This window comes from Odocoileus virginianus, chromosome 5 (genome assembly GCF_023699985.2).
Source record: "Odocoileus virginianus isolate 20LAN1187 ecotype Illinois chromosome 5, Ovbor_1.2, whole genome shotgun sequence".
Lineage (NCBI taxonomy): Eukaryota > Metazoa > Chordata > Mammalia > Artiodactyla > Cervidae > Odocoileus > Odocoileus virginianus.
Window position 1 is genome coordinate 33,706,315 of NC_069678.1, and position 22,464 is coordinate 33,728,778.

At 33.5% G+C, this 22,464-nt stretch overlaps 1 protein-coding gene across 4 annotated transcripts in view; it reads left to right on the forward strand.

The window, feature by feature from the left end:
- DPYD (dihydropyrimidine dehydrogenase) overlaps window positions 1-22,464 on the forward strand; it is a 904,243-nt gene that overhangs the window by 111,180 nt on the left and 770,599 nt on the right. For all 4 annotated transcript variants that reach the window (XM_070467755.1, XM_070467756.1, XM_070467758.1 and 1 more), the window contains exon 3: window positions 9,998-10,080. In XM_070467755.1, the coding sequence (XP_070323856.1) occupies window positions 9,998-10,080 (83 nt within the window). The remainder of the gene's footprint in view (window positions 1-9,997; window positions 10,081-22,464) is intronic.

A 22,464-nucleotide genomic window follows, 5' to 3' on the forward strand; every position in this document is an offset into this window, starting at 1 on the left:
CTCATTATATTTGTCACAGTGGTGTCAGAGACCCAAATACAGACTGTTGCATGCACAATGTTTATGGATATTAATTTGGCCTAAACGTGTATATTGGATTCCTTTTTTTTCTACATTGTAAAGTATAGCACATCTAGAAAGAAGTCAGTCAGTATTGTGTATGGACTTATGCCCCACTTTACTAGTAAACTATTATCTATCCAGTGCAGCATCTAAATTTAACAATGGACAACTAGAGGAGGACCTATTCAGAACTTTATTATATTCACTTTATTCAGTTTACTCTTTTGAAGCAGTCTGAGCGATTTGAGTCTAGCTTTGAGGACAGACTCCCTGGGTTCAAATCCCTATTTTATCATTTACTAGCTATATGACCTTAGGCAACTTATCTTAATCTCCCTATACCTGTTTCCTCATTTGTAAAGTATACAGCTCAATGATTTTTGTGCAGATTAAAAGGGTAAAGTTCCTAGAAAAGTGTATAACTCAGAGTAAGCCCTTCATGTTAGCTACTTTATGGCAACCCACTCCAATATTCTTGCCTGGAAAGTCCCATGGATGGAGGAGCCTGGTAGGCTACAGTGCATGTGGTCGCTAAGAGTCAGACACGACTGAGCGACTTCACTTTCACTTTCATTTTCACTTTCATATGCCAAAAGACTGTAACATTTACCCTGGTTGATGGTATAGATTTCCAGTTTCCTACTAATTAAGTAGAGATAACCTTTGCCTACTGTAGCAAATGGGATGTCTTGTCAGCACTAAATTCAATACTTTCATGTCCTTCCATTTTTCCTGTGTGTTCCCACTTACTTGCTCAATGGTGTTTAGGCTAATTGGCCTGTTTTTTGTCCCAGTGTTTTATTACTAATCACTGATTTTTCTTGTTCTTGTGCTTTCTAATCTGAAGAATAGTTTGTTCATCTTCTCTGTGTGTCCCCTTTCCCTTTTAATATACTTTTGCCTTTACCTTCCTTGTTTCCTACAAAACTGATGGTCCATCCTGCCTCTGCTGTGATGGTTGCAGCTTTCTCATGCATTTGTCTTGGTCCGAGGAAATTATAAAAAAGGCCCTTGAAAAATCAGAAGTATCAGTCATCAACCATGGGCAAGGTAATTTTTAGAACTGTTTGAAAGGTTTTACACCCTGGAAAGTCCCTTATGCCTTACTTATGCCTGAAATTGTGTTCTGGGGTAAGCCTACACTTATATATAAAATTCCATTGAAACGGGAGGGAAGGGGGCAGGGTACAATGTTTAAAAGAATGACATAGCCATCAGTTCAGTTCAGTTCAGTCACTCATGTCTGACACTTTGCGACCCCACGAATCGCAGCACGCCAGGCCTCCCTGTCCATCACCAACTCCTGGAGTTTACTCCAACCCATGTCCATCGAGTCGGTGACGCCATCCAGCCATCTCATCCTCTGTCATCCCCTTCTCCTCCTGCCCCCAATCCCTCCCAGCATCAGGGTCTTTTCCAATGAGTAGTCATAGGGCATGACAAAAACTGGTTAAAACCAACTATATCCACCGTGGTGGTTATTTGGCTTCCAGTGTAGCTTGAGCCTCATTATATGCTCATTGTAATACATTAGCATGCTAAATGGCACATCCGTCAATGCCATGACAGTTCTGAGACCAGCCGAAAAAGGTCAGAAAGTGGGCAGTGGCTCAGTTCCGGCAAGTCCCTGCCCTTTCTTCAAAGTAGTTGGAATAATCCTCCCACTCATTAGCTAATGAAATTATTAAGCCTAAAAGAACTAACCATGCTATATTTGGGGGCCTCTTGCCTTCTGAGATGGCCCACACTGTCTGTGGGGTGTATTTCTCTCTAAATAAATCTGCTTCTTACCTATCACATTGTCTTTCACTGAATTCTTTCTGCAATGAGATATTAAGAACCTGAGTTTTATTAACGCTTAAGACCAAGTGTGTGATCTCATTTAAAAGACTATGGGGTTCAAGTCCTGATATGAGTTACAGGATTTTATCCTGGAGTAAACAACATATTAAGTTATTTGTTACTTAAAAATAAGTTTGTAATTTTTCTCAGGTACATACTTGTGTGCACTGGGGTGAGAATAGATTTTGGTAGGAGATGTTGGCTCCATTTTACTTACAATTGTCCCTACTTTTATGAAAAATGTAACTGATAGTGGACATGACAGTGAATATCTCTGCCCCTCATTTGATGGCTCTGATACTTAATTTACTTATGGAGAGGATGAATATATAAAGATGTTAGTTTCTTGAGACATCAACTTGACTCTGGAAAAAGACTGACATTTGTCTAAATTAGATTTAACCCTTCTATCTCTTCTTTTGTACTTTCACATATTGTTCTTGAACAACAACAAAAAAATCTGGATTTGATTTCCTCAGGACTCAGAGGTACTTCTGGTGAAGGTAACAATTAGACTGTTTAAATGTTTATAGCACTCACTTATTTCCTCTTTTTTTTTTTTTCTGTTGGGCACAATAATCTTTGTACAGACTCAGGGATTGTGAAACAGTGCATTCTTTGCATTTCTGGTATTTGCCACTCACTTTGGGTTCTCATTGTACTTCATGGCAAAATATGTCATTTTAACCACTTCCAGATAAAATCATTAAATTTGAGGCTTCTCTTCATTAAAATGAAGAAATACCTTCAGATGCTATGGAACACTTTCTCTCTCAGTCAGCTCTGAGTTCTTTGGCTGTCCTCAGTTCCTGGAGCCACAATGAGCTCAGTGGTGATACTTTAGGCTTTTGTGTCCAATTCTCTCTCTCTGCCTTCAGCAGAGTGTTATCTCCTATCTCTGTGGCTGGAAAAACTAAACAGTCGAGTAGTCTTTCCACCGTATTGTTTATGCTAGGAATAGGCCTTTAAGATCTCAAAATCTAGTAATTATATTAGTTTCTTTTTAAATGTCCTTCACAAACTTGTTTCTCTGCAGCAGTGGTGGCCAAAATAAAGTTTAAAATTACAGTGAAGGCTGCAAAGAGGAGGAACGTGATGAGGGATGTCAGGTCTAAAAGAAAAACAGACAAAACAGTATTTTTTCTTAATGCTCTCAACATACCACATAGAAAGGAGGCAAAGACTTATTTTTTGGACTAACATCTAGACTCATTGGAGATTCTGAAGCCATCTACATAATTTTTAAAAATATAAATCAGAAAAAGTAAAATTTCCCCAAGAATTCTGTTTCTGAATGGTTGTCTATACATAGATATTACTGTGAATTGACTTTTTCCAAAAATCGATCAGATTAACATTTACTTTTTTGGAATGATTTATAAATTATGAGAAATGATAAAAGCTTATTTTTTATTTCTATTTTTTACATTTTATTATACAGTTTTTCCCAAGGGACTGAGAAATGGATATTGAGGTGACAAGAGATTTTTGTCAACTATATCTGTGTTTGCTTTTGATTCTAAGCTGCCATGTCACATGCTTGTAGCAGGCTGCCTTAAAATATTTGTTATCTATGACTTGTCTTGCCATGGATGCTATTGCTCTGGTCTAGGGAGTTACTTTAAATGGCTATATTGAGATCTTAAAATTCTCTCTTAATTATAGTAGTGCGACTTTCTTGCTTTTCCATTAGATTTAATGAGTAAATCTCAGATGTCCTATAGATAGCATGTCTTAAAGACAGTAACCTAACTGAAGAAAATTATTTTTAAATAAAGGGATTCAGATATAATTTTATTTGATTTCATTAATCCCTGTCAGTGAAATCAAAGTTTCTAAGATAGTCTTGAGAATCAACCATGCAGAACAAAAATACCTTGTCAAAGTACAAGATTTATTTTTGTTAAATGACTCCGTTTAGCAAACATATTTGTGTGTATGTGTGTGTTTATGTATATAAATATCCTAAGTAGGTTGTTTATTAAAAATATGACCATAACAATGGAATAGAAGTTTCTATTTCCACATCTGATTTATAAGCCACCTGTGGGGAAGCAATAGATGTAGTTTTCCATATTGAGTTGGTAAAGTTTTATTGAAAGATGTTATGAAACCTTTTTCAATTTAAGATTTAAATGTGAGACTCTTAGCAGTGATTCATTTAAATGGATGGTGTTGGGTTTATGGAAAACCTGGAAAAAAATAAGTATAATCATATTACCACCAAGAAAACGTGCATTGTTTTCCATCAGTGGTTGAACTGATGAGATTTAGAATCAGTCATCCTGTATTTGAGTATTAACTTTACCATAGTCATGTATTTTGAATATATTTAACATGAAAACAGTTTGAGTTAGATGGGAAATTATTTGGAATGAATAATCCAAGTTAATGAATATTAATGTTTTTCTTAATACTTTTTAAGCTTGTATTTCATTTTCATCTATCCATTCCTGTTTTATGTTTGTAATAGCGTTAGCAAAGAAACAAATCAAACCAAAAAGGATTTGGCTAAATAAGTAATAGCACATGTATGCAATGGAATATTATGCAACTCTAAAAATTGTATCTCGAAATCTGTTTAGAATCATGAATAGATACTGGTCATCTGTTATTAAGTTGAATATATGAAAGTTAAAAAAGTACACTGCAAATATTATATCCCTAGTAATTATGTTTGGGTCTTTTTATGTATTCACTTTAGTAGTATTCAAGTGTCATTATTTGAGTAGTAGTTGAACACTGTGGGTTAAATATAGGAAATATATGTAACTGATTTTATTACATGACTTTATTTTCTTTTACTGCTTTGTATACATCCTTATACCTCTTTTGGGAGTGCAAGATTTTAAAAATAAAACTGGAAACTTTGTTTTGGACAATTTGAAATAGTAGAACTTTCATGAACTCATTGGCAAATAGAGGCAGAAATTTTATTTTGTCAAGGTCATATTTAATATAAAAAACAAATACTGGAAAAGTAAAGTTCTGTCTTAAATTTCTTTTGTTGCTATTATTTTGTTGTATTCTATTTTACAAAGCATATTCAATATATAATATACAAATACTTCCAAAACTTTAAAAAAACCTCATGATTTTTTTATCTTGAAGTAAAAAATATGTAAACATATAACAAAAACCTTGGGAAATATTGAAAACTATAAGTAAAAAAGATGTCCTTGTTTATTTAACATTTTGAGATAATCTGAGTTACTGTTTCATTGCTAGTCTTTTTTGGCTTTGCTTGTTTGTTTTCCATAATTGTGATTGTATCATACAACATATTCAGTTCAATAGTGTCTTTTTAAAAAAGGTACTCAATATCATACATTGGCTATATCTACCTAAACAGCATTTGTAATTAATGCATAATATCCTTTAAATTTGAAGAGCTTTATTTAACCATTCTTTTATTATTAAAAATTTAGAATCCTCCTCAATATTTCACTGTCATAAAAATGCTGCATTGAACACCTATAAATGTAAAACTTCTTAAAAATATTATTGTTCCCATAGAATATATGAAATGACACTATAATCTGTACAGTTTAAACCTTACACCCCCTCCTGCTTTTCTCCCTTGACTTCCAGTATTAGGCAAAAGATTGGAAAAGTCTGATTTCTAATTTAGAGGCCCAGACTATAAATTTTGTCTCAGAAGTTCTGGGAGTGTTCTTCAAAGCCAAGCTAATTCAATAGTTAGGTTATTTATCTTTGCAATTAGTCATATAAATATTATTCTTTAAGACTATCACAGTATAGAGAAAAAGTCTGTAATTTACTTAAGAAGGTATCAAAAGTTTATCAGGGTAAGTTATAGGAATTTGATGTTTATTACAGAATTTTAGTAAATAATAAAATGTTATTTCATTATTATTAGCTGATAGCTAACATTTACTGTGTCAGATACTTTGAACTTCTTATCTGCCTTTTTTTAAACAGTAGTGATATACTGTTGCATTATGATTCCTTCACCAGAATTCAAACTATCTTCTAAAAGTGTCTTATTGCAGTATCGCATATGGAAAAGTAAACAGATCCTAAGTATTCAGGTCCATGAATTTTCACAAAATGAATTAAACAGTGCCCTAGAAGACTCTTCTGCATCTTGTAGTCACTATACACTGCTTTCCAACAGATTAGTTTTGCCTATTTTTAAAATAACAGCTTTATTGATATATGCACATACCATAAGGTTCACTCTTAAAGTGTATATAAGTCGGTGGTTTTTAGTATATTCAATCAGTGTTGCACACCGATTGTCACTAATATCAGAACTTTCACGTCCCCCGAAAGAAGCCTCATTACCATTAGCAGTAATTCCTTCCCTCTCAGCAGCCACTAGCAACCACTAATCTCCTTTCTGTCTCTAAGGATATTCCTATCATTTTATATAAATGAACTGATGCAATGTGGCCTTTTATGTCTGGCCTTTTCAATAGCATAATGTTGTTAAAGGTCATCATGTACCAGAACTTTACATCCGAATAGAATATCATTATATTGGCATACCATATTTTTTATCCATTTATCATTCTATTGACTTGCATTTTCTTTTCCTTTTTGTCTTCTGTTGTGAGTAATGCTGGCATGAACATGTGTGTGTGTGTGTGTGTGTGTGTCTGTGTGTGTGTGTGGATGTATGTCTTGATTATTGTAGATTTATAGTGATTTTTGAAATTGGAAAGTATTAGTCCTTCAACTTTGCTCTTCTGATTTTAGGAAGATTTTGTCTATTCTTTGTTCTTAATATTCTGATAGGAATTTTAGGATCAGCTTATCAAAGTCTGCCAAAAAAAAAAAGTCAGCAGGGAATTTGATAGGAATTGGATTAAATCTTTAGAGTAATTTAGGGAGTAGTACGCCTTAGCAATAGTAAGTCTTCTAATCCATGAACATAGGATGCCTTTCCATTGATTTTGGCCTTTAATTTTTTCATGATGTTTGCACTCCTCAGTACCCAAGTCTTAGGCTTTTTTTTTTTTGTTAAACATTCAGAAATATTTTATTCTTTTTATGTTCTTATAAATGGAATTATTTTCTTATTTTTGGAATATTCACTATAGATTTGTTTATTTTTAAACTTTATGTAAGTGGAATAATTTTCCTGTGTGCTCTTTTGTATGTCATTTAATTTAATGCTTGTGAAATACATCCATGTTACTCCACATAGTCATAGTTTGTTCATTCTCATTGCTGTGTATTTTCCATTGTGTTAATATAGCACAATTGATTTGTATGTCCCCTATTTATGTGCGTTTGACTTTTTTTTTTTTTTGCAGTTTTGGGAAATTTGGTAGTGCTACAATTAATATTCTTGTATGTGACTTTAGGTGAACATATATATATATATTTGTTCTGGGTGTATTCCCAGACATGAGTGTTCAGCTTTTGAAAGTGCAACCAAAGAGCTTTACAAAGTGGTTATAACAATTTGCAGTTTAGTTTTTAAACTACAAAAGCACTTTTGTATCATCTATCTTTTTCATTTTAGACACTTCCAAAATGTGTGTGATATCTCATTTTTAAAATTTGCATCTTTCTCATAACTAATGCTGTTGAGCATTTTAAAAAAAGATTATTTATATAGCCTCTGTTATATAGTGTCTATGTAAGTCTTTTGCCCATTTTACATTGAATTATCTGTTTTTTTCATATGTATAGGAAGGCATTCTTTATTTATTATAGATATAAGTAATTAAAGCAGTGTGATACTGGCACAAGAATAGGAAATTCGACAGTTGACCATTATGGACTCCAGAAACAGATCCCATGTATACTGTATCTTACTTTATGGGAAAGATGAATTAAAGTGGGGGAAATGATGGTCTTTTCAATCAATAGTACTGATCTAATTGCTGACCTATGTGGTGTGATTTTGTTACATACTGTATACAAGTATCAATTCCAGATAAACTATTCATCTAAATGTGAAATCAAAATAATAGAACTTTGTGGAAAAAATAAAAGAAAATATCTTTATAACCTTGAGGAAAATAAAAGATTTCTTAAATAGGACAAAAATAGCACTAATCATAAACCTAAGTGATAATAAATTGGGCTTTTTAAAAATTATGAATGTATGATAACACATTTACAGGAGGCTTAGAAAATACAGAACAAAATTACATATAGTTCCACTATATATTACAACTAATTTTTAGGTAGCTAAATTAAGATTTTTAATTGGAGTTTCAATATCAAACTCTCAAAAATTAATAGAATCAACATACAGAAAATTAAAAGGATATGTGGTGGTTTTGTTGCTTAGTCCTGTCCGACTCTTGCGACCCTATGGCCTATAGCCTGCTAGGCTTCTCTGTCCATGGGATTCTCCAGGCAAGAATACTGGAGTGGGTTGCTATTTCCTTCTCCATAAAAGGATATAGTAGACTTAAAAAGCACCATGAACCAATTTGAGATCATTAAGATTTATATAATTTTAACACAACAGTAGGATACAAATTCTATTCAAGTTCCCATAGATTAAATATAGATGCTGGAACATATTCAGGGACATAAAGGAAGGACAAGGTGCAAAAATCCATGGTATAAAGGTATTGAAATCACACATAGTCTGTTCTTTCATCACCAGGAAATTATGTTAGAAATCAATACAAAAGATATTTGGAAATAACCCACATACTTTCAAGTACAATGTGACATTTACCAAGAGAGATTTTTGGCTTAGCTATTGAAACCCTCAATAAAGTTTGAAGACTGAAAAGACACAGAGCATGATTGCAGAAAAGAAAGCATTTAAATGAGAAATTAATATCAAAGATACTTAAAAAACGAATGTATTTGAAAAGTAAATGTCTACTTTTAAGTGACATATGTATCTAAGAAGAAATTGGGCTCTTTAAAAATAAGAAATCCTCTTTATGAAAAGATACTATTAAAAAGTGAAAAGAAGACACAGGGCAGGAGATATTTGCAACTTACATATCCATAGAAGGACTTCTATTCACAATTCAAGTGATTTTAGGTACAATTTTGCGAATTTTCAAGATTTTCATTATAAAACATGCCTCTGTGTTAAAAAGAATGTTTGCCTTAATTTGGCCAATCTAAAAAAATCAAAGCACGGTCATATATATATGTATATATAAATAAATGGGTTTTAAATCAATGAATACTTACATATTGAATATTGTTAATCTAAATTCTGTGTTTTTGTATAATCCAGCATATTTATTTACAATTTAAACAGAGCACACTAATGTTTAAAATTATATTAGTTTTCTTTCTTAAATTAACTAAAATGCTAAGTCCAATTATTTTATTACCTAAGTGCTACTAAATTATATATGAAATATAATGTGCCAAAAGATTCATATGTATGCACTTTTTAGGCTAAAATTTAATCTTGTATGTTATGTTCTCATAACTTATTAGGATCGTGTGAGATTAAGTTAGTTTTACATATAAAAATATTATTAAAATTTTTAAAAGTCTGTTAAAAAATTCAGTCCAGTATTGCTAAGAGCCTGATACAGTGTCACTTGATTTTAATGATTGGATTTATTTATTTTTAAATATTTATACATATGTATATTTGTGAACAGTTTGTATATGTGTTATTTAAAGATGCAATTAAAAAATTTTTGATTTCAAGATGTTTGAACTTTATTATTATATTATGCTTGGGCTTTATCTTTCTGTTTTCAGTAAATACTAATTTTTTTAGAACTGAGTATTTATCATATCCAGTTTAATATGATTTTAAAGTTTATTGGCTTTCTTTTGAATTCCAGTTGGTTTTTAATATACTTAGATTATTTCAGAGGATTAATTTTTTAACTTCAAAACTCTAGAAGTGGTACTACTTTTATGTAATATTCATTTCTCCTATTTCGCCAATTTTCAAAAATTGATAAGATGAATTCTGTGACGGCTGTATCATAAGACTTTTTATTTTGTTACTGTTGAATTCACACTGTCAATTTTAATGAATCCTATCCAATTAAAGTGGTGTACGTATTTTTTGAGGCCATAATCAATATAATCAATTATATTTTTACATAATTGCATAGATATAATTTTATCTCAGGATGTTGGAGGATTAATGCATTTTTCTAATATGTTACAGAATTGCGAGAAGCTGGAGAATAATTTTGATGACATCAAGCACACGACTCTTGGTGAGCGAGGAGCTCTCCGAGAAGCAATGAGGTAAGTCTGGGTCACCATAGCAACAGTCACAGATGTGGTAAAGAAAAAGTCATTCTTCATTATTGGGGGAACAAATGAGTTCATTGCCGCCATTCAGCTCTGTTCTCTAAGGTATTAATTTGTCAGTGGAGAGACTTCCCTTGAGGCTCTACTTTGGTTTTGAAGCTGCATAAATGTTAAGCCTCAGTGCACAGTAAAAAATGTAAATGTTTAATTTGTTACTTAAAATGCTTAAGGGGTGTCTTGTTTTATATTTATACTAAACTGTGTGATTGAATTGAAATATTGTTCATCTGCATTCTGCTTGTATAAAAAAATAAATAGTACAATGGTGTTTTAACTGAGTAGAATATTCTCCTAATTAATATTTAATTAAAAAAGAGGTACTTAAAATTTCATATTCTATTAGATTTTATAGGATTATACCATAGTATTTTTAAACCGATGTATAATTTTATACTGTTATAAAGCATACAGATTAACTTTTTTCAAATACAACAGTCTGTAATGAACCTGATTTTTTTTTTCTTTTTAACATTCCTATTTCTGAATGTTTTTCTGAAATCTCCCCCAACTTAATACCTTTTTAATAACTTTTAGGAAGCAGTCTTTAAATCCATCTGATCAGAATCAATGAAGGCTTTTACTAGACATTGAAAATGTGTGAAGAATAAAACTTAGCATTCTTACAGCTGGAGAAACGACAGCAAATGATGTTAATCTTAAAAGTTCTGAGCTTGAATCTTGGAGTGGAATAATTTCCACTGCAAGATTTCTATATATTTGTATAGAAATAGTATATTTACTTTGATTTAGCCTATGAAACTAAAATTGATTTTTAAAATATATCTCCTCCTATCAATGCTCATTATATTAGGGGCTTAACTCAAGGCAAAAGAAAATATTTTAAATAGCAGAAAGGATAAAACCTGTGAAACTCCCTAGAATGGTAGTTCGGGTACAGTTTTGTTATTGCTGGCACACAGTTACCATATACTTTAGTCTAGAAGCTGCTCTCATTTACTGACCTCCCTTTTACCACGCAAGCAGCAGGGGAAAGTAATTAAATTTAATAGAAGCTGCCCTCATTTTGAAGCCACTTCTATTTAAAACCACAGGGGGAGGTAATTAAATTTAATGGAAACAGTAGCTTCTACACAAAGATACATGGTACTTCTATATAGATGATTATGATGTCACAAAAAGAGGAATAATATATTACTAGTACTGAGAAATTACCAGCTGGAGCAAGTGAGCCTATTTTATTGTTAATGTCTTTACTAATAAAAAAGGGGGAAAAATAAAACTGAGTTCACAATAGAGAATTTGTATGTATATAGAATGTAGTTGGACATTCTAAGAAAGTTAAAGTTATTGAAAATAGTAGTAATTTAAAAATAAAGAGTAAAATACGTGTGGAAAAGGCCAAGGCAGGAGTTGTGACCGACCTGCTGGTTTTCAATATATTCTTTATCCTCTATATAAAAGTACCTCAGGTATACATTTAAAATATCATTTTTATAAATATTTATTATAATAACTTTGAATATAATAAACATAGCATCAGTATTTATTTAGAACATTACAGTTATTCTATGTGTTTTTATTTCTGTTCAGTTTGAAGTAAGCACACAGACCCACAGGAAGACAAAGAGAATGCCAATTCTGAAGCTTTAAATAAAAGGCCAAAAACATAGAAAAAATTGCAAAGGGGCAATGCGAATGAAAAATGGATGTGAGTGAGGGAAATACAATGAACACGGAAAGGACATGTAATTAGTACAGAAAATTTGTCATCAAGGAAAGAAAAACAGAAGGAATTATGGGAGAACTGCATATGAGGAGATGATTAAATTCTGCCAAATTTTGTAATACTTGTCATTTTAGGAAATACCAGAATATTCTGCTTTTTAAAAAGTAGAGATGAACTAATGAGAAAAACAAGTATTACCTGATTGGAGTAACCTCTCAACCACCCACGCTATGAGATAAAGCAATATTCTAGATGAGTCAGTATTTAATTATATGGCTGTGTAATGTACTTTATTTACATAGGCAGCATATTTTACACACACACACACACACTCACACTCATAATGTTTAGATTCACTAAGCAAAATTAAATAATCTAGTTACCAAAAACATTCAATAATATAGCATGCTGTGGACTTAGCACTTTATAAAAAATTTTTGGGTTTTGCCTTTAGAAAATCCAGCAGGAGCTCATTCCTTATATGGGAAGATTATGGAAGCATATAAACAAAAAGTTGTAATGTTATGTGACAAATAGAATATGAGGAGAATGCATCGAGGGGCAAAAATTAATTGTTATCTCATCTGTGATCACTTTTTGTCTTACATGAAGGATGTCAAATCAAACAAAATCATGGAAAAGGTAAGAAACTTGATCTAGGCCTTAAAGATGGCCAAGTTTGTAGCTAGATGGAAAAGTGTTGAACAGAGGCACAGAGCTGCAGGTGCAAGATGTATTTTAAGAACAGTAAAGTGGTCTGATGTAAAGCAAATTTTTTTTGAGCCTTTTTGAATATGTTTTCCTGCAAAACTCATATAAGCAGCAGTATTTGGTCAGTAATGTCTCTCCTTATATGTCAAGAATCCTTGGGTATAAATAAAGCAGTTACAAGTTTGGCAGGATTGATGGGAACGATTTAGAATTTCAGAGTGTGAGTCGGGGGTGGGGGGGCACTGGGAAACAAGTATGAATAATTTGGCAAAAATTTCAGTTACCTCGGGGCTGGCCTCAGGAGGCTGGTTGGAAATGTGTTTGTTGCCATATCCTGGAAGTCAGGCTTCCCTGGTGTCTCAGGCGGTAAAGCGTCTGTCTGCAGTGCTGGAGACCCGGGTTCAATCCCTGGGTAGGGAAGATCCCCTGGAGAAGGAAATGGCAGCCCACTCCAGTACTCTTGCCTGGAAAATCCCATGGACAGAGGAGCCTGGTAGGCTACAGTCCATGGGGCGGCAAAGAGTCAGACATGGCTGTGACTTCACTTTCACTTTAGAGTCAGTTACATAGAGTCTAGCTTGCCAGGATAGATGCTTTAAATTACTTCAGGGCAAAATTGTGGTTTTGGGGCTTCCTAGGAGAAGGCAATGGCACCCCACTCCAGTACTCTTGCCTGGAAATCCCATGGACGGAGGAGCCTGGTAGGCTGTGGTCCATGAGGATGCGAAGAGTCGGACATGACTGAGCCACTTCACTTTCCATTTTCACTTTCATGCATTGGAGAAGGAAATGGCAACCCACTCCAGTGTTCTTGCCTGGAGAATCCCAGGGACGGGAAGCCTGGTGGGCTGCTGTCTAGGGGGTCACACAGAGTCGGACAAGACTGAAGCGACTTAGCAGCAGCAGCAGCAGGTAGCTCAGTGGTAAAGTATCTGCCTGCCAGTGCAGGAGACTCAGGAGACACGGGTCCGATCCCTGGCTTGGGAATATCCCTTAGAGGAGGAAATGGTAACCCACTTCAGTGTTCTTGTGTGGGAAATCCTATGGACAGAGGAGGCCCATGGGCTACAGTTCGTGTGGTCGCCAAGAGTCAGACACGACAGCACACACAGCGGCAGCAGATTGTGGCTTTTAACGAAGGAGGTGACAGGATTAAAAAGTGTGAGGATTATTTTACAGCTTTTCAGAATTTGAATAGGATAAGAAAATACAATGTGGGGATAGAGTCCATCATTCATTATTTAATTAACATTTGTTGGCTTTCAGTAATATACCAGATAATGGGGCTACAGATATAAATTAAAGAGTCTCTGCCCTCAAGGAACTAATGGCCTAGTTGGGGAGGCAGATACAAAAGTCAAATGCTTGATGTGAAGACCCAGAACCCCAGTACTTGAGTTGTTTCCCTGTAGCCAAAATTCCGTGGCACTTTTCCTCTTGGCCCGTTGGTATGGCATAGCTTGGCTGTGGAGCATTCTTTTTTTTTCCCTAACTTTACCCCTGCAGCAGCCCTCGGCGGGCTCTGAGCACCTCCAGTGGTACCCTCCTTCCGAGTGTGTCTATCCTGGAGATGTTGGAGCAAAACTGGACTGTATGTGAAGCTTGACATCTTGTAGCTGCTGTGCTCAGGTATTACTGAATAGCCCCTTGCTTAAGGTTCTGCTCTTATGAGCTCAGAACAAAAAAGAGAGGTCTCTGCTCTCAGTCAATACTCTGTCACCTCATCCAATCCTCTCGGTAGCCGGTCTTTGCCATGCAGTCTTGGACCAGTTCTTTCATCAGTATCCCAGCCGAGCAATTTTTGAGGACCACTTCTGGACTTCTTCCTGGTTCCAGATGTGAGGATCGAATCCTGGGTGTGAGGACCTATGGCCAACTATTTAAAAAGCATAAGGGGCTACAGTCTAGGTTTTAGATTAGGTTTTAACTAATACTCAGAATGGGAAAAAATAATTTAAAAGCTTATTTTGGCAGCAAAGTAGAGGTTCAGTGAAGAGGGTGAGAGAGAGCAATCAGTAACATGACTAATATAAAGGTAGAAGGGGGTAGCAGTTCACAGAGGGGGAGTGTCTGAGAAACTTAGAAATATTTAGAAGGTAGATATGATGAAACTTTGTGATTTAATAGCCACAAAAACCATAAACTTGGTTTAATCAGTGTTGCTCTGTTTACAACCTTTTAAAGTTTTCTTATGCTTTTAGAGTAAAGTCTCATTTACTTGAGTATCCTACTAAATAGTAGAGCCCATGAGGGTAGGAGAATTGCTATTTTGCCCTCCTTTTTATTCTTAGCCTTACCATAGTATTAGTATATAGTAGGTACTTAAAAATTGTTTGTTGAATTTTTTATAAAGATTAAAAGTAAGAATAAGGATATTTATCAAGGGTAAGTTGAAAAAAGTTTTTTGATTTTGTATTCACTTGTTTTTTCTTTTTCCCTTCCAGTTTTATTGAGTTATACTTTACATGTAGAACTGTATATGTTTAAACTCAAATGCTTTTGAGTATTTGGATATACATTAATTGAGACAGGGAGAGAGAAAAGAAGGATAAAGTAAGACGATTTTGTTTTTCAGATGAATTTGAGATAGCTATGACAAACCCACGTGTACATGTGCAGTAGGCAAGAGAAGAGACAACTCTGCAACTCAGGAAAAAGGCTAGAGGCTGAGGACTGACTGGGATTGGTTAATATTTTTATATTTGCAGCCATCGGAAAGCATCTGATTTCCAACAGTAGTGCATGGAATCAGAAAGGAGGCAAGTCTAACCAGATGCCTAATGAAATACTTGGTTTAGGAAAATGTTTCAGAAAGAAATGTATTTTCAGATTAAAAAATTTTAAATAAGCTTCTCCTGTAATGTGATGTGCCTGAGACACACAGGATGGTGGCATTCTTGCCCCATGTTCTGTGGCTCATGGACACATCTAGAGCAGTGCCACTCAGTAGAACTTTCTGCTAACTGGAGTAAAAGACTGCCTCAGTTAAAAAATACCCTCGACTGTTCATTATGACCGCCACCAGCCCTGTGTGGTTACTGAGCACTTGAACCGTGGCTAGCATAACTGAAGAACTGAAAATTCAGTTTAATTTTATTTCTGTTAATTTAAATGTAAATTGTTGCATGTGGTTAGTGGCTCTGGTTTGGTCAGCATTGCCCTGGAAGAATGTTTTTGTGTTGCTAACCTGACATTCCTCTACCTCTCACCAAAGGAGAGTCTAGGGAAAGGCTAAACCATGTTCACACATATCACACATTTACATCACACACGCTCTCTCTCAAAAAATGAAGGGTAAAAGTAGATCCAGAAAACAGTAATGGATATAAAACCCAAATTAACAAATAAGATAAGGAGGAGACAAGGTGACTCTTATTCTCTGAAGGTATGATTTGTATGTTATGTAGACATCTCTATAGAATTAACAACAAAACCCTCTAGAAATTCATAAAAGATTTAGTAAGGTGGTCAGTTTTAAGATAAAGATGGAAATTTGTGACATTTTTCTGTGTATTACCTATTCTATGAAGATTGTATGAGGTAGTTATATTAGACCACCCCAATCATCCAGGACATGTTGAATCGCTCAGCAGATGGTATAAGAGGCAGTTATTTGGCTGTTTAGAAAAATAAATTACCTTATATTTTCACCTCATGGCTAGCTGCTAAAGGAAGTTTCATGTATATTAAAGAGCTAAAGGAAATAAATGAGATAGCCAAAGTCCAATGAACTATGTGAGAGACTATCTCAGAGGTTTGGATGGGAAAAGAAATAATAATCTAAAGAGTTGGGAAATAACTGAGCTTTGATTACATTAAAAGAGCTTCTGTAGTTGGAAAAATACAAAAATTTAAAGACATCGGTGTTCTGTATTGCCGAGTGTGTAAGAGATTCAAAAAGATTTAGGAGATCAGTGCTTAATTGGCAGAGTATGATTAATAAACCCTTAAAATAATCAACCCTAATGGCAAGCAAAATATAAATTGCATTTAAAAGTACTAATTTCTTGGTTATTGACATTACTGCAGTTCAGTGCAGATGAGATTTTGAGTGCTTGAGATGGATAAGAGTCATTGTCCCATTCTCAGAGCTCAGAAAGAGTTGAAATTACCTGTGCATTTAAGGAAAGGAGTGTACCGATAAGTAATAAAAACCTTGAAACAAGCATCCCGCTTTTCATATAAATTTAACTTTGAAATATGCTATGTACAAGACATAGAAATTATGGGCAATCCAAAACTATTCCTCAAACTATAACTGTAAACAAATTGAGCTGAACCTAATTGTCTTCTATTGAGGAAATAAATAAGAAAATGCAGAAAATGAAGTTCCTAGAATATATTCATATATATGATATATCATAAATTATATACATAGTGGTAAATTGTGGCATATTTAGTTATATCTGGATATTAAAATGATCTTTAGCAGAGTGATTTTTAGTGACCCAAGAATCCTCATGTTAATGTTTAGTGAAAAATGCCAGGAAACAAAATTGGGTGTAGCACATGATCTTCATTGAATATTAAAAAAATGAAGAGAAAAAATTGGAGTCAACATAGTAAAATAGCTACTGTGTCTGGGTGGTGGGCTTACATTTTTTTCAGGTGTATAGCTTTCTGTTCTGAGTTTTCTATAATCAGAGCATATTATGAATGATTTAGAAAAATAATGAAGAAATGAAAAATTAAAAGAAAAAAATAAGATGGAAATACTGGAATAAGTGGCAAAAATCAGATTTTAGACTCCAAAACTTGATTTTGGATAAAGGCATGTTTTAAGTCTTACTTTTTTGTAAGGTAAGATTAAAATAGAACTGATATGAAGAAAATAATAATGCAGAAGAGAATGCTTTGTAATTTATGAAACATTTAGAAAATGAAGATACAAAGTACTGTAATGTTTGCATACATCATTTCCATTTAATGGTGGATAGTGCTTATTTCAAAGAAAGTATATGTTGTACATAATGGAATTGACTGGAAAACTTCAGTGTGGTTTTATAATGTAGAATACTGTGTTAAGTAAGTTGCTTCAGCTGTGCAGCGTATGGTCCCTATGAACCATAGCCTGCCAGGCTCATCTGCCCATGGGGTTCTCCAAGAAAGAATACTGGAGCGAGTTGCCACGCTGTCCTGCAGGGAATCTTCTCAACTCAGGGATTGAACCCTCGTCTCTTCTGTCTCCTGCATTATGAGGCAAGTCAGTGCAGGAGACAGCATCACCTGGGAAACCCATAGAATGTAGACCACCACCAGAGGGAATATTTTTTGTCTAACTTAGTGAGTCCATTGTAGTTTCATGGCTGTGTGGAAATATTGTACAGGATTTTTAAAAATGATGACATAAAAATTTTTTTAAATACAGAAAAATGTATGATCTCTAAGTGAAATCTCTATAGTATGATAATAGTTGATTTAGAGGTGAAATTCTCAATTTTTTCATCATTTTTTCCCTTATCTTGGTCAATCAACTCTCTTGTCATGCCAAAATGATTTGATTTCTATAATATTTTACACCAGTCTTAGCTCCTGTAATAAATTCTAAATATGAAGGGGAAAAGTGGGAATTTTTAAAAAACAGTATGTCTCTTTGTCCTCTTTTTACTTCCTGAGGCAGCAGTGGGCATGATTAGTAGAAATAAGAAATTAGAAAGCATTTAAAGTTGAGTAACTTGAGAAAATGGAGTGTCAAAATCTGAAAGAAAAGGTACATATAGAATATAGCTTATTAAGAAAAGATGTTAAAAAGTGTATGAAGATTGCTGACAATGACTTAATACACAAAAATATAGATTGGTGAGATCTATGGCTATACCTCTATGGAGAATATAAATTACATTTTAGAGAACAGACATTACCAATTAGGGGTTAGTATTTTATTTGCTGAGACAAACATATTCAGTGAGAGCTATTACATTTTGATCATTATAATAGAGATGAACTACCAGGGCATTGTATCTCTGAAATCTATTCCTTTTTGCTTAGCTTTGTCACGTGTTAGGAATTCTGTCACTAGATGGTGATGTTGAGTTGCACGGTTTATGTTCTTGCCTTTTTTTCTGGTGTCTGTAATAGTAATTGTAGGTATACTTATGTATCCAGAGTTAAAACTGAAAGTATAACTATATAAATTAGGAGAATAATTTTAAGATATACATTCTAAACATCATTTAAGTCAAAAGGTAAAAATCCTTTAGAGCTATTGCTTTACTTGAGACTCATAAACTTTGAGAGGTAGAAAGAATATAGATAGCAATCTAAACTTCATCGACAGAGTGAGGTCTGAAGAGAGATTCAAAGACATTAAAAATATGTATTTTTCAGTTTTTCCCTTCTAGATGTATTAGTTTATAAATAACAGCTTTAATTTCATTCCCTGGGTAATATTTAGTGGTACTGAGGCTGTTTGCCATCTGATCTAAGGGTTGTGTTACTCCTGGTACCTCGATATTTAGTTTCTTATTGTTTTATTTACATTAATTTTACACTCCTTGCTAAGCATAATGATCAAGCTACACAATTTCTTTAACTGGTATTTCTAAATGAATTGGAGTAAAAGACCATCTGATTACTGGAGTAATTTTGTCCATCTGAATAAGATTTGAAGATAATATTAAAAGGAGACCAAGCCAGTCAATCCTAGAGGAAATAAACCATGAATATTCATTGGAAGGACTGATGTTGAAGCTGAATCTCCAATATTTTGGCTACCTGATGCGAAGAGCTGACTCATTGGAAAAGCCCCTGACGCTGGGAAAGATTGAAGGAAAGAGGAGAAGGGGGCGGTGGAGGATGAGATGGTTAGATGGCATCACAAACTAAGGACATTATTTTGAGCAAACTCTGGGAAATAGTACAGTAAGGATTGTGCCTGTAGTGCTGAAGAGCTGGGTTCAATCCGTGTGTTGGGAAGATCCTCTGGAGGAGGGCATGGCAACCCCCTCCTGTATTTTTGACTGGAAAATTCCCATGGACAAGAGGAGCCTGGCGGGTTACAGTCCATGGGGTCACAAAGATTCAGACACGACTGAACGACTAAGCAGCGCTGGGAGATAGTGAAGGACAGGGAAGCCTGGAGTGATGCAGTGCATGGGATCACAAAAAGTTGGACACAATTTAGTGACTGAATAACAGCAATAACTTAACCTTACACTTGCAGATAAGTAGGCATGCGTGTATGTGTACATATATTGCATATGTGTACATATATTGTATATGTGTAAACGTGTTTGTTTTTATATATATACACGTTCATGTATATGTACTCTATCTCCATTACTTTCAGTTTTAATTCCTCTTTCCAAATCTTCCTGTTTCAGTCAAGAAAACCTTGCAGTGTGATTGCATTTGAAATTTGGAGTTCCCTTTGCTTTTAAGATATATCTGTTAGAATTACAGTTGTATGCACAGCAAGCTTTCAATGAAATTCTTCTATGATGGTAAAAAGAAAACAGGAGTGGGGGAAGAGCAGGCAGCCTAAATATTTATGAATAGTGAATTGAATGAGCAGTTTAGAAAACAAAAATAAGGCATGAAAAAATTTGAAGTGGCATTGAACAAAAATATAAAATAAAATGAGAAATAATTAAATTATTAAAATACTTCTCATGCAATCAACAGATTGTTTAATGGTATGAAAAGTAAACACAAATTTTTTAAAATCCTGAATACATTATATCATGGTATCAGTGGCTACATATGATTTAGTATCAGTAATGTATTTTTGTTTTCAAAGTTTTCAAAAATAGACATAATCATAAAGGACCCTGTATGTATGTGTGTTTTAACTACATGCAAAGTTTGACCTGTGAAACTGGATGCAGAAGCAGTGTGCAAACTTTCTATTTTAATCCTATTTCTTGATCCTATCGTAATTATAGTTGTCTAAGTTTTTTTCCACTAAATGGTAAATCTTGTCTAATTATTATTTCTGTTAGAGAGAGGCACACACTCTAATATGCACATAGTAGATTTTGTAAAATATGAAGACAAAAGCACACCATCATTTTTTCTAGATAATAGTGATGCAACTACTTTGATAAGCATTATTGAAATGAATATTAAATAATGTAAGTTAGGCATTAGAAAAATGATTAATTGCATAAACATATATGTAATTAATTGAATTTTATTATACAATGTAATTAAGTTAATGTAATTTGTGTAATATGAATATAATGTATACACACACCTTACACATATGTGGGCAAATGTGCACATGTGCATGCACACACACATACATTTGATATTATCTGTTTACTGTATAACTTAAGAATGTTACTTTCATTCTCTCCAGGGATGAGTAAAAGCAAGATTTGTCATTTACTTTTAGATAAGGCAAATATAATTTAATTTTTTTACCATTCATGGGAACTAGAAGGAATGTTCTATATTAATTTTCACTAATTTTTTTTTGGTTTTGTTTTTTTTTTGTTTTTTTAATTAATTATTTATTTATTTAGTTTTCATTTATTTTTATTAGTTGGAGGCTAATTACTTTACAACATTGCAGTGGTTTTTGTCATACATTGAAATGAATTAGCCTCAAATATATGCTTAATATTAATACTGCGGATTATTTATGGATTTGGTAGCAATTGGGATATATGAATTAGGAACTATGTTGATTTACAGTATTTTTCTCTACCTTGAACTTAGAACTTGAATGTGAGAAATACTGATTATGTACTTATCAATTATGAATTTTGTGAAACAGCACAAATAAATCAGGCATGGATTAATACAATTATATATTTATAAAATGCATTATAATGTTAGTCTGAGCGCTGGTTCTTTCAACCTAATGCCTACTATGTACTAGGCAGTAGTTATGTAAAAGGAATATTTATAGAAAAAAATCAAATTAATATTTTAACTGCTATTTTATGACAACTTGATACATTTAGAGTAAGAAGACCCAAAAATATATATATTATTAGTATATTCAATGTTACTATTTATAACAACTTTAGCAACAACGTAAATAAATAGTACTAAGGTAAAAAAATTGCATTTTTCCCTTAGTAGTAAAAGATTATGTGTTAAAAATTGGAAAGAAAGGATATAGCTTTTGTTTTGCTGCCAAAGAAAAGTACAGAGCCAAGTCTTACTCTAGAATGTGTACCATTTTAGATCCAGACTTTGAATTAGCAGTTAATAGCTAAAATTATTTAGGAGATAAAAATTGGTACTGTGAGGATTAGCTTTAATTTTAAGTATCCATAATTGAAGTGCTACATTATGATTTTAATGTTATGATAATCTTGTTAACAAGCTGTTGTGTATATACTATCATATTTTAATGTAGTTGCAAAGCTTAAGTAAACCATAAAGTAAATTGCTTTTTGAATCAGGCTTTTACAAGGCGAAAATTAGTGGTTTACATGTTTTGAATACATATTTTGTAATTATAGTTGGCATTTTCTACAACTTAAGAAGAATAATAGAATGGGTTTATAGATAATTCATTATTGTTTATAAGTACATTGGTTTATTTTGTTATTGCTATTTCTAATTAATTTGGGCTCATTCCATATATAACACAGTAACTGATTCTATATTTTTTCTGTATCAGTCTTCTCTTCTAGAAGACATACATTGCATTTAGTTTTTCTGCTTATTATTTCTCATTTATCAGCACATTATTTTTAAAAGAAAATTTCTGCCTTTCTTATCTATTATTTCTCCAGATTATTATGTGTGTGTGTTAGTTGCTAACTGTGTCTGACTCTGTGATCCCATGGACTGTAGCCTGCCAGGCTCCTATGTCCGAATTCTCCAGGCAAGAATATTGGAGTGGGTTGCCATTCCCGTCTCCAGGGGAACTTCCAAACCCAGGGATTGAACTTGGGTCTCCTGCATTGCAGGCATATTCTTTTACCATCTGAGCCACCAGGGAAGCCCTAAATTATTATCAT